Raw genomic sequence first — 17977 nt, forward strand, 5'->3', positions numbered from 1 at the left:
AGAGAGAATCTTTATCAAGCTCAAAATCGCATGAAGCAACAGGTAGACCAGCATCACTCAGAGCGCCAATTTCAAGAAGGGGATCAGGTCTTTTTGAGGCTGCAACCATATAAGCAAACATCACTCAAAGACAAGGGTTGTCAGAAACTATCTCCAAAATTCTACGGACCATACCAAGTACTTCAGCGCATTGGAGAAGTGGCTTACAAGTTGGCTTTGCCACCTACTGCAAAAATCCATCCAGTTTTCCATGTCTCATGCCTCAAGAAAGTGATTGGGAACAATTGCAGAATTCAAACCAGTGTACCTGAATTGGACGAAGAAGGGTCAATCTGGCTCCAACCTGAACAAGTCGTAGACACACGAGACAGGCATTTGCGGGGCCGCATCATTAGGGAAGTCCTCGTCAAGTGGAAAGACACCTCTCCAGAAGATGCAACTTGGGAACCAGCCACTATTCTTCAGTAGTTTCCGCAGCTTCAGCCTTGAGGACAAGGCTAGTCTTAAGGGGAAGGGCATGTTAGGGTCCCACCCTAACCCCCTTATTTATGTAATGGGATCGAGTCATAGTCAATAAAGCCCACATTAATAATTGTAAGTGGTTAACCCGCAATTAATGACGGGACCACAGTTAGTTGCAAATGGGCCATAGTATTAGATAGATGGTAGTAATAAAACCCATGGTATTGATCCTTGGTATTGCATGTATGAGTCATATATAAAGGATAGAGACTCCCTGCGAGGAGCATCGTGTCTTATTTTTGTATCGAGCTCTGCTCTATTGGAGGTTGCCCCCTCGAAGAGGCCAGTGAACATTGCTTTCTGAATAATAAAGTATTTGCTGTTGTCTCTCACTGTTCTATGTTCTGGGTATCTTTCTTCGCATATTCTGTATTTGGGTATCTTTTGTAGGTTAAGAGCATAACAACGAAGGTTCCAGATATGAAGAAGACCACTTTCCATGAAGAAAGGAATGACATGACAAACTAAGGAGGAAAGTGATCGATGGTTGTTGCCCTACAAGAAAGAAGCTCAACTATTTTTCATGACATCAAGGAGAGAAGTTGATCAAGCAGTTGAAGGACCCACAAAGAATAAGTTGTTGATGTGTAGAAGAGTCCCTAGTTAAGAGGGAACTCTGACAGGTTCGTGATCAAGAGGGAGCTTGGATTAGATCACCCCTGATTAAAAAGGGAGTGACAATTGTGTTTTTTCTATCTCATGTGTCATGCACTAGACCAGGACTAACAGTCATAAGTCTAGGTGACGGCCATGAATGGAAATGTAGACACATGATAGACACAACGTTCTTGTCTTCACTTTAGAAGAAAGAATGGAGGGTTGGGTAATCATCTGGCATCTGATGCTCTTTGAGGATGTATAGGGCATCCAAGAAAAGAGTAGGCAAGAGGACCGATATTCTTTGAGGGCCAGGAACCCAAGATAAGAATAGTCCTAGAAAGTCATACTCAGTGAACACCCAGGTGGGTATGTACCCTGAGAGACAATGATAAAGGTGTCTATAAATCATTGCTCTCGCCAACATTGTGATTTGATCTTATGAGAGATAGAGTTGTTAGTAAAGGCCTTGCTATAAACAATGTCGGTTACTATGATGCTATACAAATGGGTTACCAATCCGATTCTTCTTATGAGAAATTCTTCAGATTGAGAATGACCAAGTACCATTTTAAATACCTCCCTAGTTAAGAGGGAGTGTTGAAGAAAGTGTAACTAAGTTTGGTATTTACAAAATGTAACTTTGATCTTTGTACTTGTCACGAAAAAGAAATATTATTTTTTAAAATTATAAGGATGAGTTTCTTGCTCATTCCATAGGTCTAGGAAAGTCAAAGAGTCAAAGACATGTAAGGAGCTCTTCATGAGCCTATGTAAAATATATACAAGTCTAGAACAACCCTCCAAGACAAGCACAATCCTCCAAAGACAAGCACGAAGAAGACTGCCTGCAAAACGATGAAGAGATCAGTTAAGTCGGCCTCAAAATGTATATTGAAGAACAATCATGTCGACTCAATTAAGGTGACATATCTATTCATGAATACAAGTCAACTTACATACAGGACAGACCACTATATATACCCAATAGGGTCTACGCAAAAGTGAGAAGAGATAACTCGGATTTTCTCTGTAATTCTTCGTGGGTACAGTTACAGGATCTCAGACTACTCAATGATAAAGACCTCGCAATCTCAGAAGGTATCTAATTCTTCGGATGGACAATCTCAATGACTTCATCGTAACTAAGTCTTGGTAAGCACAACGAAGGATAGTATCTTGGCATATGATCTCAGTGAATACTCTGTCTCGGTGAAGGAAGAGAATACACTGTCTCGGCATTCCTGTGATCACGGTTTCAATGCAATTACAATCTCGGCATTATTTTTGAGTCAACACATAACCTTGATCATTGATATAGTCTCTCTCTCAACATAATTACAATCTTGGATTAATTATGGATCACAGCGTATTGTTATGATGTGACTCAACTATGATACTCTGTCAAAGCGTAATAAACAATCACAACATACCTGTAGTGTCCCAAATGTAGAAAATTTGGAACAAGAAAAACTAATCATGCATTTAAGAGAAGATTTCCATGTAAAATTAAGCAAAGAAAGCATTGCAATCCCATAACACCATGAATAGAAAAACACTATGTTTTATTATATTAGATAAACCAGGTTTTCACATGCACATACAACCCATACAGTTGAGATAATCTAGCCTCAAACAGATCTACAACAATGCCTCAAATCGCCCTCCAAACAGCTAAAAAAAAATACATTGCAACTTGTGAACCCTGAATGGATTCACCAAGGGAAGAGATGGGTGCTCGCCCACTCTCACTGAATCACTCGAGGGTTTCCGTCCTGGGGCTATTGCTGGAGTAAAGAACTGGGTTCTCAACCTCACATACAAGAAACATTGTCAAAACCAAGATGTCCTCCAATGACCTCCTCCTCTTTTATAGATCCGATGGACCCCTCTAGAATTTTCTATTTTATTATTATCTTAATCATGTAGCACTTTTCCCTCTTTTATTTTAATTAAATTATTCTTTTTAATGCGAGAAAAGGGTAAATTGGCCACCATGTCTCCTCAGGTCACTAAAACTCCCATCCAAAAGTCCCATCATGTAGATCTGTTCATTCCGGTTCCAATGAACTATTACACTGAGGTGTGCCATCAATTAATCTCCTCGGAATGCCACCTCGAGCATAATTAATTAAGTTATGCCCAATAATAATGCTGATTTTTGAAAGTTGTCGAAATGCAACAGAATGAAAGGCAAACTGTGTTAATGGAATATGCTAAGCGAATGCCATCAAATCCCATAAAAACTCCTCAAATCTCCATCAAGACCCCTAATAACATAAACCTGCTCCACTGACCTAGCCATCCCCTGTCCTGGAAATCCATCCTGGTTGTACTATGAACAAGAATAAAAATGGGGACATGACAATCCTCCTACCCCAAGATTGCTTGCCCTCAAGCAATCCAAATTTGTTGACCAATCTGGTGGCCCAACATAACTAAGACCCAATGCCCGGATCCCATACGAACCACTGGTCCACGCCACAATGTTGCACGAAGCGCCCCCCCCCCCCACGGTTCCAAGCCCCGAAACGCGTCCCGTACGGAAGCGCCTAGGAAGCTTAGCCGGAAGCGCGCTTCCGAAATTCAGAAGCGCCCCTTCCTGGAAATTTGGAAGCGTGGTACGAAAGCGTCTCTTCCGAAGTGCCGAAGCACGCTTCGTACGGCGCTTCGGGCATCGGAAGCGTGGCGCTTCGGAGGAGGAAGTGTACACTTCCTGCACGCTTCCGTACACTTCCAGAAAAGCGTTTAGAAAATCGTTTGTTTTTCAATTTTTTTTTTAATTTTAGGTGAGTTTGCTTGTTGGGGGTGGGTCCACCTTGTGTTAGGGTGACGAATGAAGGCAAAAAAAATATAAATATAGCAGATGCTCCCTCATGGTAATGTTAAATTCTTAAAGTAAAAGTGGCATTCTCCTTTATTTTTCATTTTCATCCTTTTACTTAAATTCTTAACATTACCATGAAATGACTCAAGATGTTTGAGAGTGGTTCTAGCCTCATTGGACTTCATATGGAGAAAATAGAATTTCATATCCTATTCAAAATTCAGCAGACTTAACAGTTTTCAGGAATTCAGGATCAATGGGATTGTGGCATTTCATTAGATTATATCAAGTATGAAGGTATGCGATTAGCATTTAATCAAGAGCACCAAGCCCTATATGTACCCTAGTGTTGGTGGTGTTAATTGTTGAACTCCTTTGTCACGCGGCATGCCCTTAGCAAAAAATTACCTTTCAATCAAGTCAAAATCATCGATCAAGCATGTTAAGCTTTTTCTACCATATTTTAAGCCTTGAATTAGGTAGTTTGATCAAAATTGGGCAATGTTGACTAATATCCCTAGACAATCGAGGTAGAGGCAAAGGCTAGACAAGAGGAGAAGAATCTAGATTCTAGATGGTTGATGCATCTAAATGGTTGATGTTCGAATAATTAATCATTAATGTACAATGGATGTTATATCTATCTTGATTTATGCAAAAATATGCATGTTTTCATGTCTTCTACAATTAATTTGCTATTTGGGATGTTTGTTTTGAGTATAAATGCAAAAAAATATAAAATATATATATATATATATATATATATAGCAGACACTTCGCTTCCTAGATTTTTGGAAAATGACGCTTCCGCGTCCCCGCTTCCAAAAAACGCTTCCACTTCGCCCCCGCTTCGTGCAACATTGCCACGCCACGTCTCCAAGTTATCAAAATATGACTGGATCCTCCAATACCTGGATCCCATGTCCATCTCTGACTCAACCTGCTACCAGTAGATCCACCTGGATCCTAATGCCATCAAGGAGCATTAATGCTACATGGCTCTCGCTGTGCTGTAGCTTCGGCTGTGAATGCTACCCTACCAACTGTGTACCAGCTCATCACCTCTCTCCAATCCAATCCTTGGCATACCCCAAGGTCAGTCTCACCATACTGATGCTGCGCTAAGATACTGATGAGTGGCCAACCCACATTCTGATGCCGACTGGAGCATGTAATATCCCCCACCTTTAAGGGCTCCTATCGTACACTGCTCCCAACTAAGAATGATACTCCATCAATAGGATACCAAATCATGATCTCCCGCCAATCTAAGTCATGGACTCTTGTGTAAGGAACGAGTCTACTATGCTGATACTAGTCCATGCTCAACTCATGCTGCCCTATCTAGTTGGTCAGCAATATCCATCGAGAAAGTCCTGCCTCTCTCCCTGTAATGGGTACAAGTAGCCAAATTGTGCTACAAGCCCTGTCTATGTACTCCTAGAGAGCGTTGCTGCCTGAAAATGTTGCAGCTCGGCTAGCTGCCACTACACCTCTTTGCACCTCATCAATGGGTAGACCCAAAGATGGATGCACTACCATCTCCCTCGCTTGATAGGAAACTCCACGCTCTTCCAATCCACCAATCTCCTGCCAAATTGTCCTGTCATACTCCAGCATCTCCTGAGGACAAGTGTCAGCGAACATTGTCACCCTATTAGCTGTCTGTACATTTTTTTCTCCTTATCAATGACTGACCCCAAGGGTGGTTGCTCATCCTCCATCATCACGGGTTCAATATGAACCTCCAATTGGCTCTCCCAAAAAGGCTCATCATGCATACTGTGCGCCTCATCCTCCTCAGCTGACTCACGCTCCATCATATGCTGCTCATGCTGACTCATCACTGGTGACACACTATCCTGAATGTCTCTCCTAGGACCCATGAATCTGGCCTGATGTTAATGACTCGCCATGACTCATGCTCCTCTATGTGCTCTCTATGTTGAATCATCAGCTGCTCATCTACTCCCTGATCTCTTTCCCACATGGGAACAATTAGCTACTCCTCGTACTCCTCTACCACACATGGATGCATATTTGGGCTACTGTCATCAACTCCATATGACTGCTCCTCAGAGGTATCATTGTATGAACCCATGGACTCATCCAAAGAAGAATCCTCACCCTGAAAGTCAAAAGGAATCTCCTCCTACTCTACCTCTATCATCTCATCGGCGTCACTCAAGCATGAGTGGTTAGGTCTCCAAGGTCCCTTGTAGACAAAGTGAAGTCCCTTCCTCCTCATGTCCTTCTTGCTACATGATCCCCCAAACCTGAGTTGCTCCTCCCTGGTCAACTGTCTCCTGAATAGCCTAATGTTCTGTTCAACCAACCTCTTAGCGAGACCATAAGCAACAGGTGAGACCAACTGTTCTCTCCTCCAAACAGACAACAATCGAGACTGCAACTCCGGACAGATGGCATCGCGGCCTCTCATACATCATGACAAGATGGACTGCATGTGTGCTATGACTCTGTCAGGATGATGTTTCCTAATGTTGAAGAAGCATTGGAACATCTGCAAGATCAAACCATCACACTATAGAAATTGTTGGATGCATTCAACAAAATCGTCGAACATCTTAATTTTGTTGCCATCGCATTATTTGGGGCAGTATCTTTTACGTGAGCAAATTATTTTTTTGTGACCAAGGTATTGGCTTGGCCAAAGTTTTCTTTAAAGGGGTTGATTTATATATTTGTGAAGGCTGACGTATGCAGTTATCAAAGTCTAAAGGCCCAATTAATTAAGGTGGTCGAATTTTATTCTTTGGGCAGATTATAGTAGGGAGTGACGAACTATTATTTTAAAAGGGGCCAAGTTCGTGAAAGTCATGCTCCTTAGCACCTGAAGTGGATCTATCCCTGAGGCCAAATAAGCCATCCCCTGTCCTGGAAATCCACCCTGGTTTTACTATGAAGAAGAATAAGAAAGGGGACATGACAATACCTATAACAACGAAGATCTTAACACATGAAGGAAACATAGTCAGAGACTCGGCATATATATAATAAGGTTACACTCTGTATCAACAAGCGTTCTGGATGATGGTGATCATGATCCCAATCATGATCCTCAAGTCATAATCTTAACAAAGACCTTGATAAAGAAGAAGTAATGGCATGGTGTTGCAGCAGTAATGACAATCTCAGTGATGCAGTAAATATGGCTTCAGTGTTGCAACAATAATGATGATCTCACAGCAAGAAGAGGCTTGGTGTCTTGGTCTTAGAGTGGCTTGGCAGGTCAAGGGTTGTGGTCTTGGTATTCGTCAATTGGAATCACTCTAAGAAGAATTTTGTTTGGGTTTTCCTCTCCAAGAGGGAGAGGTTTTGGCCCTAGCAGCATGCCAACATCTCGTGTTCTTGTCTCTTTGTTTTTGGTAGCTATTATGAAGACACACTCTAACAATAACAAGTGAAGAATATGCTAAGAAGAAAAGTTAAAAACATCACAAATAGTTATCAAGCTAAGAAGAATCTCACTAAACTATAACTGCCCTAGACTCTTCAACAAGCAACTCCTCAAGTGGAGATGATGGGACAACCAGTTGCTTGAAGAACTCCTTCCTTCCATGTCATGAATTTCTTCTTCGTAACGAAGTCTTCATCTTTTGGGACTTCTTCATAGGGCACAGACCATCCATCACTTTCATCCATGAGTCAATCATGTCATCATTCCTTTTATCGAAAAGTGATCCATCAGTGCATATTTGGCCTTCCTTCATGCCATTATTTCCGGAAGGATCTTACATCCTTCTATATGGTCCTCTTGGAAGACATCCATAGTTCTTCCTTTGCCAGACTTGCATAAACCCATCCAGAGATTTGTTCAAAAACAAGAAATTAAATCAAAATTACCTTTGTGATGGTATTTCATCATGACATCTTCCAGTTTGCATCAGCATCCTGCATACATGTTGACATATCTCCCAAAGATATCCATTGTCAAGGGTCTCCATCTTTTTCAGACTTCCATCAGAGTCTTCATATCTTTACGGGAGATTTCCTAGTCAAATCTTCTAGTTCTCGGATGCTAATTTCCTTTTACATGGTTGCATAGTCCACAATCTCTTCCTTCCTTTCTTCACATATTTCATTCCCAGGAACTTCCAATCAGAGTTCCTCTAATTACTGTCAACCACCTCATTTTCATATGAGGACATATTATGTTGATTTCATCTAGTGTGACCTATGCCTTCCTGCATCCTTTCAGAGGAGGAGATCCTTTTCCTTTTGATCATGCTCTCAAGATGGAGCATTGATTCATGTTACCTGCAACCATATGACATGACTCTATAATATCGAATACAAGCATACATACCTCATTTTCCTTTAGGTCATCTAGGCTTCCTTTAGTAGCTTCCTTGATTGAAAAGAGCTTCAATCCCTTGATCTGCTTCCATCTCTTATGTCATCATACCATCATCCCATGAATTCCACAAATTGGAATTCCTAATGAAACACTTTGCTTCCTCTCTAGATCAGTGAACCTTCTGATGAAGATTTCATCAGAGAAATTTGAGGATCTTGAATATCCCCATCAACAGATGTTTCCTTTTGACTGAGGTATGATGAGACTTGTCCTGGATGACTTCTTCCTTTCCTTAAGTTTCCAATGAGGTTCCCAAGAGCTATATCCTTCATAGTTGACTACCATAGATTTTGTTCCAGTTGTCCTTCATGTTTCCCTATGGTGATGTCACGAGCTCTTGCTTCTAATGCTTCTATGATGCCACGATGCATCCCATCATTTATTATAGCCATATCCTATAACAGAAGACTTAGGAACTATGAAATGAACTTCGGTGAGGAAGACTATCTCAATCATAGTAGAGATCTCTTACTTCCTCTTTCTTGGATTTCTTCTTTTAAGCTTCCTCCACTTCTTCGGTGATATGGGCTTCTTCTCTTCCTCTTTTATTGTCCTTCTTGACCTTAGGTCAATCTCTTTTGTAGTGCCCATATTCTTGCTCCCACATCGGATTTGGCCTTTAGTCTAGATTCTTCAATCTTGCATAGTGACCATAGATCCTGGAATGGTAGTAGCTTCTTTCTTCCCATAGATGCTTGAAGTAAAGTTACCCCACTCCTCTGGTAGTGCATTTAGTACAACTGTAGTCATTTCTCTATCAGACATGACTTCTCCTCGATCTTGAAGTTGATCCCTGATTTCAAATATCCTCATAAAGTATGAGGCTATTCCATCTTCTCTTGACATCTTCAGCTTGTAGAGTTCCTACCTTAATGAGATGACTTCTCCAACAGTGCTTACGGAATACAACTCTACCAGTTTGTCACAGATTTCTTTTGAAGTTTCGAATTTAGATACATATGGGATGAGGGGATCCTTGATGGATTCTATGAGAATCCTTTGAGCCCTCGCTTCCCCTTTCATGAACCTAGTAAATGCTTGAGCATCTTCTTTTGGAGATTTGGTGATTGAGCCCTTAACATGTTCCATGACCTCATTCTCAATAAGATTCAGATTTGTCCTTTTCTTCTATGCAAGAAAGTTTGAAGCCCCAACCAATTTGTTGCTTTTCTTGCAAAAAGACATTTTGACAAATTCAGATGAAGTCATAAATATACTTACTTGTGTAGATGCTTCTTTTTCCACTTGCTTCCTCCTTGAATTTGATGATGATATAGATAGTAGAAAACTCCTTCTTGATGAAGATAGTTTTCTTCAAGAGTGATTCTTGACTCCACAAGGAGATAGATCACCTTAGACCTTTGATGATAAATGCCTTTGATGATGATGATGATCAATGATGGCTTGATGATGTCTTCAATGATGGTGACCTTGCTTCAATGAGAGGGAGACTGCCTTAGAACCTTTTGAAGATAATGATAGTGACCTTTGATCTCGCTTCCCTTGAATGAATAAACTTCAAGCTACCTTGGTTTGTAGATCTTGTCAACTTGATGAGGATCTTTGAGGTCTCGGTGAGATGGCTTGAGGGTTTCACCAATATTCTTTGTAGATTTCTTCTTCGATCTAGGGTTATAATGCTTCTTTTGTAGATCTGACTTCACAATGATCTTTGTTTTTATGCCTTGCTTGAAGCTTGATCCTTAAGTGTTTCTTGATTAGATGCCATTCCTTGACTTAGGCACCTTAGCTCCGATACCATGTTGAGAAATCTAGGCCATCATGAATTAGGTGATTTCTCTTAATTAGTAACTGCTTGTGAGTGCCTTTTACTTCATTAGATTAGGACCTTTTTTCTTAAGTTATTAGTGTTCTTCATCAAACAGATACCAATGCATGAACATAAATAGACAAGAGACAGAGGATGTAGGCTATCTGCTAGGGCCAAAACCTCTCACTCTTTGAGAGGAGAACCCACACAAAATTTTCTTATAGAGATTCCAATTGACGAATACCAAGACCAAGATGCTTGACCTATTTGCCACTCCAAGACCAAGACACAAGTCCTCTTCCACCTTCTCATTTACTCTCTCTCGGTTCCTTCTACTTCAGATTTTGCACCACATGAGATCACTGTGGTCATGTGATGACACCGAACTGAGGTCACTGTAATGGTACTGAATTTTGTGGTCACTGAGTTTATCAAGGATACCGAACCTCTCCTTTAGCAGTAGCACCAAATCCTGAAGTCACACCACTAAACCATAGTCACTGTTCTTTGAGGTAGCACCGAGACCTTCTTCATGTAATAGCACCGAGACCTTGTCACACACTTGTGACCTTCTTCCTATGGTAGCACCGAATTCTCTTTGCTGTGGTGGCACCAAATTCTCTTTCCTGTGAGATAGAGATTACACCGAGATCCTTATTGTGATATAGCACTGAGACAGTGAGGGGATGTCACTGTGGTATCACTAAAACTTTTGACTGTGATATAGCACCGAGATTTCACATCTGAGATAGCATTGAACCAGAATTTGATAATACCGAAACTGAGCTTATCTTTGTACCCTTATCCGAGCTCCTTGCCTCAACTGTCAACCAAACTTGTCTCTGTAGTAGATACTTGAATTGCAGAGGAGATCCGAATTGCATGACTGTGGAATAGGCCGAGCTGCCTATTTATAGTAGTCTGTCCATGTAATTAGCCAACATGATCATATGAAGAGTTGTGTCTCTAATTTAGGTGAGCCGACATGAGTTTTGCATTTCATCTTAAAGCCGACTTGAAGAGGGATAACTTGTGCTTGTCTTGGAGGGCTACTTTGACAATTCTATTGACTTATATACATTTGTAACATGCCCAAGAAGGGTCCTTCATACATGACATTGACTCATATTGACTTTATGACCAATCCTAATGACTCACAATGGGAGTCATACTAAAAATAAAATTCCTTGCTCATGAAACCCATGAGACAAGCATTACAATAATAATTTTATTTTTCTTTTTTACATCAATTACATAAAATCATACTTGCACATGTCATTATGAAGACCGAACCTAGTTACACTTTTGAACAAGAAGTAGGCCAAAGCCTGCCTAGGTTTTGGTGGGTTATTTGAGAGGAGCCCAAGGTTAATTTCCCAGAATTTTCTAAGCAGCGAAAGTGGGTCAAATAGCAAATCCTTTGCAGCAGACAGTGCAGTTTCACCAAGGTAGCGTAGGGCATAGCTGAAGCCACATATTCCAACATTTGGGCATTGCACTTCTCCACCTGGGGCTTCTCTAGCTTGCCTTTTTTGCAAGCCCAAGTGCAGTCACACGAGAACCCCATTGTACTACTGTTCTATATAATAAAATGGCTCAGTTGGGTGTTATTTTTGGTGGAATTCTTGGTGTTCACGTATATGTTTGAATTTTTGTGTGTGCAGTCACACCAGACCCCCATTGTACTACTGTTCTATATAATAAAATGGCTCAGTTGGGTGTTATTTTTGGTGAAATTCTTGGTGTTCACGTATATGTTTGAATTTTTGTGTGCGTGTTCTTATTTTCTTTGTTTATCATTGTGTTTCCTAAGTAGGAATATTACAGATGCACTTGGACCAGCATTGCCCTAGTTGGCTTAGCAGTGTACACATGGTTTGGCAACTGATCTGAGGCCCATAGGAGGTTTGTCTCACCCTTGAGACATTCGAAGGAAAGCTCCATTGTCAATGCCCTCATTTCGAGTAGTCTATAGGCTTATTTTTTATCTGGAAACCCATGAGACCAATACTTGTGCTCGAGAGCCACAACCACATGATGATTTACATAGTGATTAAGGGGCCACCCCCTTGTCCATCATTCATGGAGCCCTCTCTCTCATCATAGCACCTTAAGGATTCAACAAGGCCCTCCAATGGGCCCTCCTACATCACGACTTCATTATTTCAGCTCACTTATGGATGGCTTCTTCATCACTTTATTAGCTACTTGGTGGGCTTGTCACCAAAATTTGTTATTTGCACATTATTTTAGAATTGTTGGGGCTAATTAGGCTAATTTGAATTAGGTTGGACTCGTATAAATAGAGATGACTCATTGTGAGAAATCATCATCATCACTTGGATTCTCTCTTGTATAAGAATTCCACACTTTTCTCTTGGATGCTATTGGAGGCTATTGATGTAGTTAGATAACTTTGGGAGCTAAATTTCGATTTCTCTTGGAGCTACTTCTTTTCTATGGTTAGATATATCTCTTGTCATCTTGTAAGTGCTATTTTGTTGAAGATTTTTCTTGGAATAATGTTTAAGGAATTATTGCAACTGCGTAAATCTCTTGTGCCCTAATTTATTGAATCATTGGAAAAGGTTGTTTGGTTGTAAATTGCACATGTTACTTATTGAATGAAATAATATGAATGATCCTGGTGGATGGGATATCGTTCTTCTTCCATGATAAGCCATAGATATTGAGTAGGTAATTGTTGAAGAGTAATTGCTAAAGCATCATTCTTTGGCTTCCTTGAAGACGAATTTAGCAAAATCTTGAATCATCTTAGACTCCATAGCCCAAGGATTAGGCACTGGTTCTCAACCTTCCCTTTTATCTCTTTTCTTCTCCTAAAATTTTCAGCCCCTCTCCTTAAGATGGCTAGCTAGGGCATTCAACAAATTGCATTAGAGGACGAATTTTTTAAATCCACTTGGATATGACTCTTCCGTAGTGTTTTCTCTAGACGATATGAAAATTTGGTTGACTTCCCATGGTAGATTCTTCATAAATCTTGATGCCCTAGGTGTGCCCTAGAAGGGTAACCTAGGTTGAATCTATTGGATTGGTGGCTTTCTTGAGGGCCATATGAACTTAGTACGCAGTGGAATAAACTCTGAAACCCTTTCCTTTGTTTTGCCTTGATCTATTGAATGCTTTGGAGGAATTTCCTCCCACATATATCCTAAAACCTTAGGTCTAGCATAAGCCCTAAATTAGGTCTCTCAAGGATAGAAAAAGCCTATTTATGGTTTCCAGTCATCTTATAAAGCTTCTTGAGAGGTGCTATATCATCTCGAAAGTCTTGACCTTAGGTATACTCATCACCATTGAAAATCTCAAACCCTAAGTTTAGATTTTCCTCCTAGGCTAAGTCACCTGACACAGGGATTCGGGACACGTAGGATTCGGGATTCGTGGTGTCGGATTCGGGACACGCTGACCCCCGGAACAGGACACGTTAGGACACGTTATATATTATTTTATTAAAAATATATATATATAATATATTAAAAATATATTATATATATATATATATATATTAAAAATTAGATATTAGCATATTTCTTACACAAATTTTAATTAATGATACAAATTTATTGATTTCAATTTAATAAATACATGCTTAATACATAAAGGAGGAATGCGTCAACAGTTCAAATCGTTGATGGAAAAGGTTGTGGCTAGCAACCCACAATTAATTCGACCCCCTATGTAGTGAATATGCAACAGTTTTTGTTTCCATGAACCCACAGTCTATTCCAGCAAGATTTCGACTCTTTGAGCAACTTTTTGAAACAGTTTTTCGATCCCTTAGTTATTATGGAGAGTCGCTACGACCTCCTCAAACATCCCGTCAAGTTTGCACTTCAGACAACAAATGCGCAGGGGTGACTGTGGTTCCTTAGCTCCGATAGAGGCAACTCAGCTCCCAAATCGATAGCATTGTGTTGTCTTGATATTGGTCGACCTTTGTTCGCAACATATTCAACCATCAACTACACCATTAGCACATTTCGATTTGAATGAAATGTTTGCCCTTTACGACAATGAGACAATTTTGTTTTGGCCCTTCTCTTAATAATTAGCTTACGATCTGCCGTCAACTGAAATATTTGGTTTCGGCCTTCATTCAGACTCGGCGCTGATACAAAATGTAAGCGTTGGCCGCTAATGGATGCTCAACATAGCACTAATCGACGCTGATACCAGCGGAGCAAGCAGTTTGGCACGCACTTCTCCTTGGTTTGACACGATGTATGACCCTCTTTGCAATGATATGTTGCTTATGAAGATTTGCGCTGATAGTGATTTAAACATTCGACCCTTTGCATTAATTAGTCATGCCCTGTACATGAATTTTGGCGGTGATTTGCAACATAAAGCTATAAGTATCATTGGATCTCACGGGCAACTTCTGAAGGTGTTCTTGTATAACCCAGGATTAAGAGAAATATGGCACGACAATAAACCAAACTTGGTTTCGGTGCTCAGTGCATAAAAAAAAATTACGCCACCAATAATAATCGACAACCCACTTTGAAGAAATTCGACTTTGATGAAATTCGAGTGCGTTCCGAGCCATCGAAACGAATCCGCAAACCAAGACTCGTCATAAAATTCGAGACACGATTGGAAATTCGCGACCCGTTGCTGGACACGACGTGCCACAAGAGGACACGACATGCCCTGAAATATTGACACGAATCCGCAGAGAATCGTGTCGGATTCGACCGATTCGCGATTCGTCAAGGGTTTTGGACGAATCCAGTTTCTTAGCTCCTAGGTCTTTCTCAAAGAGCCTTTAGCTTCATTGAAGCGTGGAGCCCTTATTGTGTCTCTACTTGAATGGGCCTTGGGAATCCCTCCATACCTTGTCATTGACCCTATCATCACAAGTGATTTCTTTCATATTGGGACTCCTCCCATCGGTAAAAGTTCGCAAAGAGCAGGGAACATTAACTGAGTGACAGTGGATCCTTTGTCCCATTGTTGTCACTTGGTCTAGTAGTTGTCCCATAGGTTCCCCTCCTAGGGCCCTGCTAGATGGTGTGGCAATAATACTATAGCAACAAAATGACTAATAGGTTGGTGTAAAGAGTGTTTCAGGTGCACTAGCATCTTCCTAAATGCTCAAAGGTATGTGGAAGAATGGATCTGTATATAGATCTTGTCTGATGCAGTACTACTTACCAGGAACCAATAGAGGTGTACAAGAGCATCCAACTAGGTGAATCTACTTGTGTTCCCTGTATGTATGCTTCCCAACCATAGTTTTACCCTCTTAATGATGGATCTGTGTTTAAAGATGTTGGAACACATCTCTAAGCCTAAAAGAATTTTCCCTAAAAATTGGGTGCACGCTGACACAAGTTTGTAGTGTACTTAACAGTGCATTATGAGCAATATCTGAGGAAATATAAACTGAAAAATATAAAATAGAAAAGTATTGATCCTGCAGAATATAAGGCCTTATATTGACAATTGAGAAAATGATCAATGTTTATGGACCTCTTCGAGGGGAGAATCTCCAAATTAGTCGAGCTCCAATATAATGAAAATAATTGACAAAACACCACATAACTTTCTACCTTTATAAATAATTTCTCATTAACAAAATCTTAATTATTTATGGCTCAATTATTAATAAGTACCAATGACCGAGTGAACCTTATTTATCAAAGATAACCCTTTAACATTGAGTAACCATGCACCAACTACCTAATAGACTTCAAATCTTAACTCAAGAGAGTCAAACATATCCTCTAAGTCCAATTATTTTTATCTTTGCCCAGTTACATGTCCCTGTAAAGCGCATTGACCCCGCAACCTATTCGTTTTCTTGAAGATGGACAACCCTTTCAATATTTATTTGTTGTGAAAGTTTGCCTGAAAAATAGGATGCAACTTCTTATTATTATTACTTAGAGCAATAGCAGTTTATTAGGCGTGTCTATATGGGTTTCAAAATTGTGAAAAACCACATAACTCATCCTATTTGCACACAATCAATTGTTGCTTGGTTGGTGACCGCTTCTCTGATAAATATTTAGTTTTATCTTTATTTTACAATCATTAATATTCTCTTTCTAGGAGGTATGATTAACTGACAGGAGGTCTTCTAGGAGGTTTTCTCAACAATACCTGCATGACAAATTTATGCAGAGATGGTTTCATGTTTCGAGGCACAACAAAAACATTAAATATACTTATTTTTCTTACTTTTTCCATTTTAATCAGATTAATATTTCCCTCGTAAAAGAGATCATGTGTCAGACTTGGTGATTGGGTTAGACTGCTCCTTGATAATCTCACTGATTCTACAGGACAATTGCTCTTTGTATAGGTACCATATTCCTCGCGCTTGGTTGCAGGAAATCAATAATCTGTTGGTTGTTTTTGAGGAGAGTGGAGGAAATCCATTGGAAATCTCAGCTGATGTACGTGTCACTCAAACCATATGTGCGGAAGTCTCTCAATCTCATCCTCCGCCGATTCGTGTGTGGTCCGATTTAATCAATTTGACAGCAGGAGGAGGAGGATACGTTAACATGTATGAATTAACAATTCCATCTCCCGAGGTGCACCTGCAATGTGATGATGGACAAGAAATCGTTTCAATCACTTTTGCCAGTTTTGGAAATCCAGAGGGACATTGTGGACGATATGTTCAAGGGACATGCCACGCAGATACCTCACATTCTGTTGTGATCCAAGTATGTTGATGCTCACTCAGTTGATTAATATTCTTTTGGAAAAAGTTATGTGCCGGACCTAAAGCTGTGTGGAAAATCAAATTATTCATTTGCCAGATGTTTGATAAATATGGTTTACTGTGCAGGCATGTCAAGGAAAGAAGAGCTGCTTAATCCCGGTGTCAACAAAGATATTTGGAGGTGATCCATGCCCAGGAACAACCGAGAAAAGGTTAGCAATTGAGGCAAATTGCATGATTGTGTCAACTGCTCCAGACAGTATTGTACAATCATATTGACAAGACCAGATGAGATCTTTTATCATTCTAATTAATTAATTCTGGCTCTTAAAAAGATATGCTTAACACTTGATTGTATCAAGCATTTGCAATCCAACAATGGAGCTTACCTTGCGTCTCCATCTACACTGGTAAATAGATATGAAATATCTCCATACACGACAATCTTAATCGTTAAGGTCAATAATACAGATAGAAGTCTATGCATTGATAGATGTGAAAAAAAAAGAGATATTAATTATGTTTTAAAGTACATTATTCTGTTGAAGTTGTAGAGTGCCTTTTCTACCTCAAGCTGTGCAGATATCCGATGCATTGAAGCTAAAATTAAGATGTTGAAATCACCTAGAATATGTACATGGAAACAAACCCAATACTTAGGAGCCCTAAACACACCAGTTAACTAGACAGAATCTCTATATGCTGACAAACACAGACACCACATGTACTAATATACTTTTTATGGCAACCAATATTTCTGGAGCTATAGCTCCATTAATGCAGGGCGGCAGTATATGCCACTCGTTGGATTTTGTACCTGCTTAAATCCAACGGGTGGCATATGCTGCCCCGTGCATGGATGGAGCTATAGCTCCAGAAATATTGATTGCGTACTTTTTATTACCAGACAGGAAGATGACCCTGTTGAAGAAAAAAATACAAATGGTTGTTTACCAGCATTACCGAACAATCCACATGAAAACAATCATACCCTGGGGAAAAAATAGAAATAAACACAAATATGTTGTTTATCAGCATGACACAACAATATAAATAGCGTTAATCACATGCAGTACATTTTTTTTCATTCGCTTCACGTAAGTATTCATACAAAATTACGGCTTTACATGTTCTACACCAATAGTTTTTCTAAATCTACCTCCAAACTCCCGCTTC

The 17977-nt window shown here is 40.0% G+C and overlaps 1 protein-coding gene across 1 annotated transcript in view; it reads left to right on the forward strand.

Moving 5' to 3' along the window:
* Positions 1 to 17348, forward strand: part of BGAL9 (beta galactosidase 9) — a 474420-nt gene extending 457072 nt beyond the window's left edge. Inside the window, exons 18-19 of the mRNA XM_089453307.1 lie at positions 16433 to 16802; positions 16928 to 17348. Coding sequence (XP_089309433.1) covers positions 16433 to 16802; positions 16928 to 17080 — 523 coding nt within the window. The 3' untranslated portion in view covers positions 17081 to 17348. The remainder of the gene's footprint in view (positions 1 to 16432; positions 16803 to 16927) is intronic.
* The last annotated feature ends 629 nt before the right edge of the window (positions 17349 to 17977 follow it).

Source organism: Pinus tabuliformis, chromosome X, assembly GCF_031772625.1.
Source record: "Pinus tabuliformis cultivar Carrire ecotype Pingquan chromosome X, CPIR1, whole genome shotgun sequence".
Taxonomy (NCBI): Eukaryota; Viridiplantae; Streptophyta; class Pinopsida; order Pinales; family Pinaceae; genus Pinus; species Pinus tabuliformis.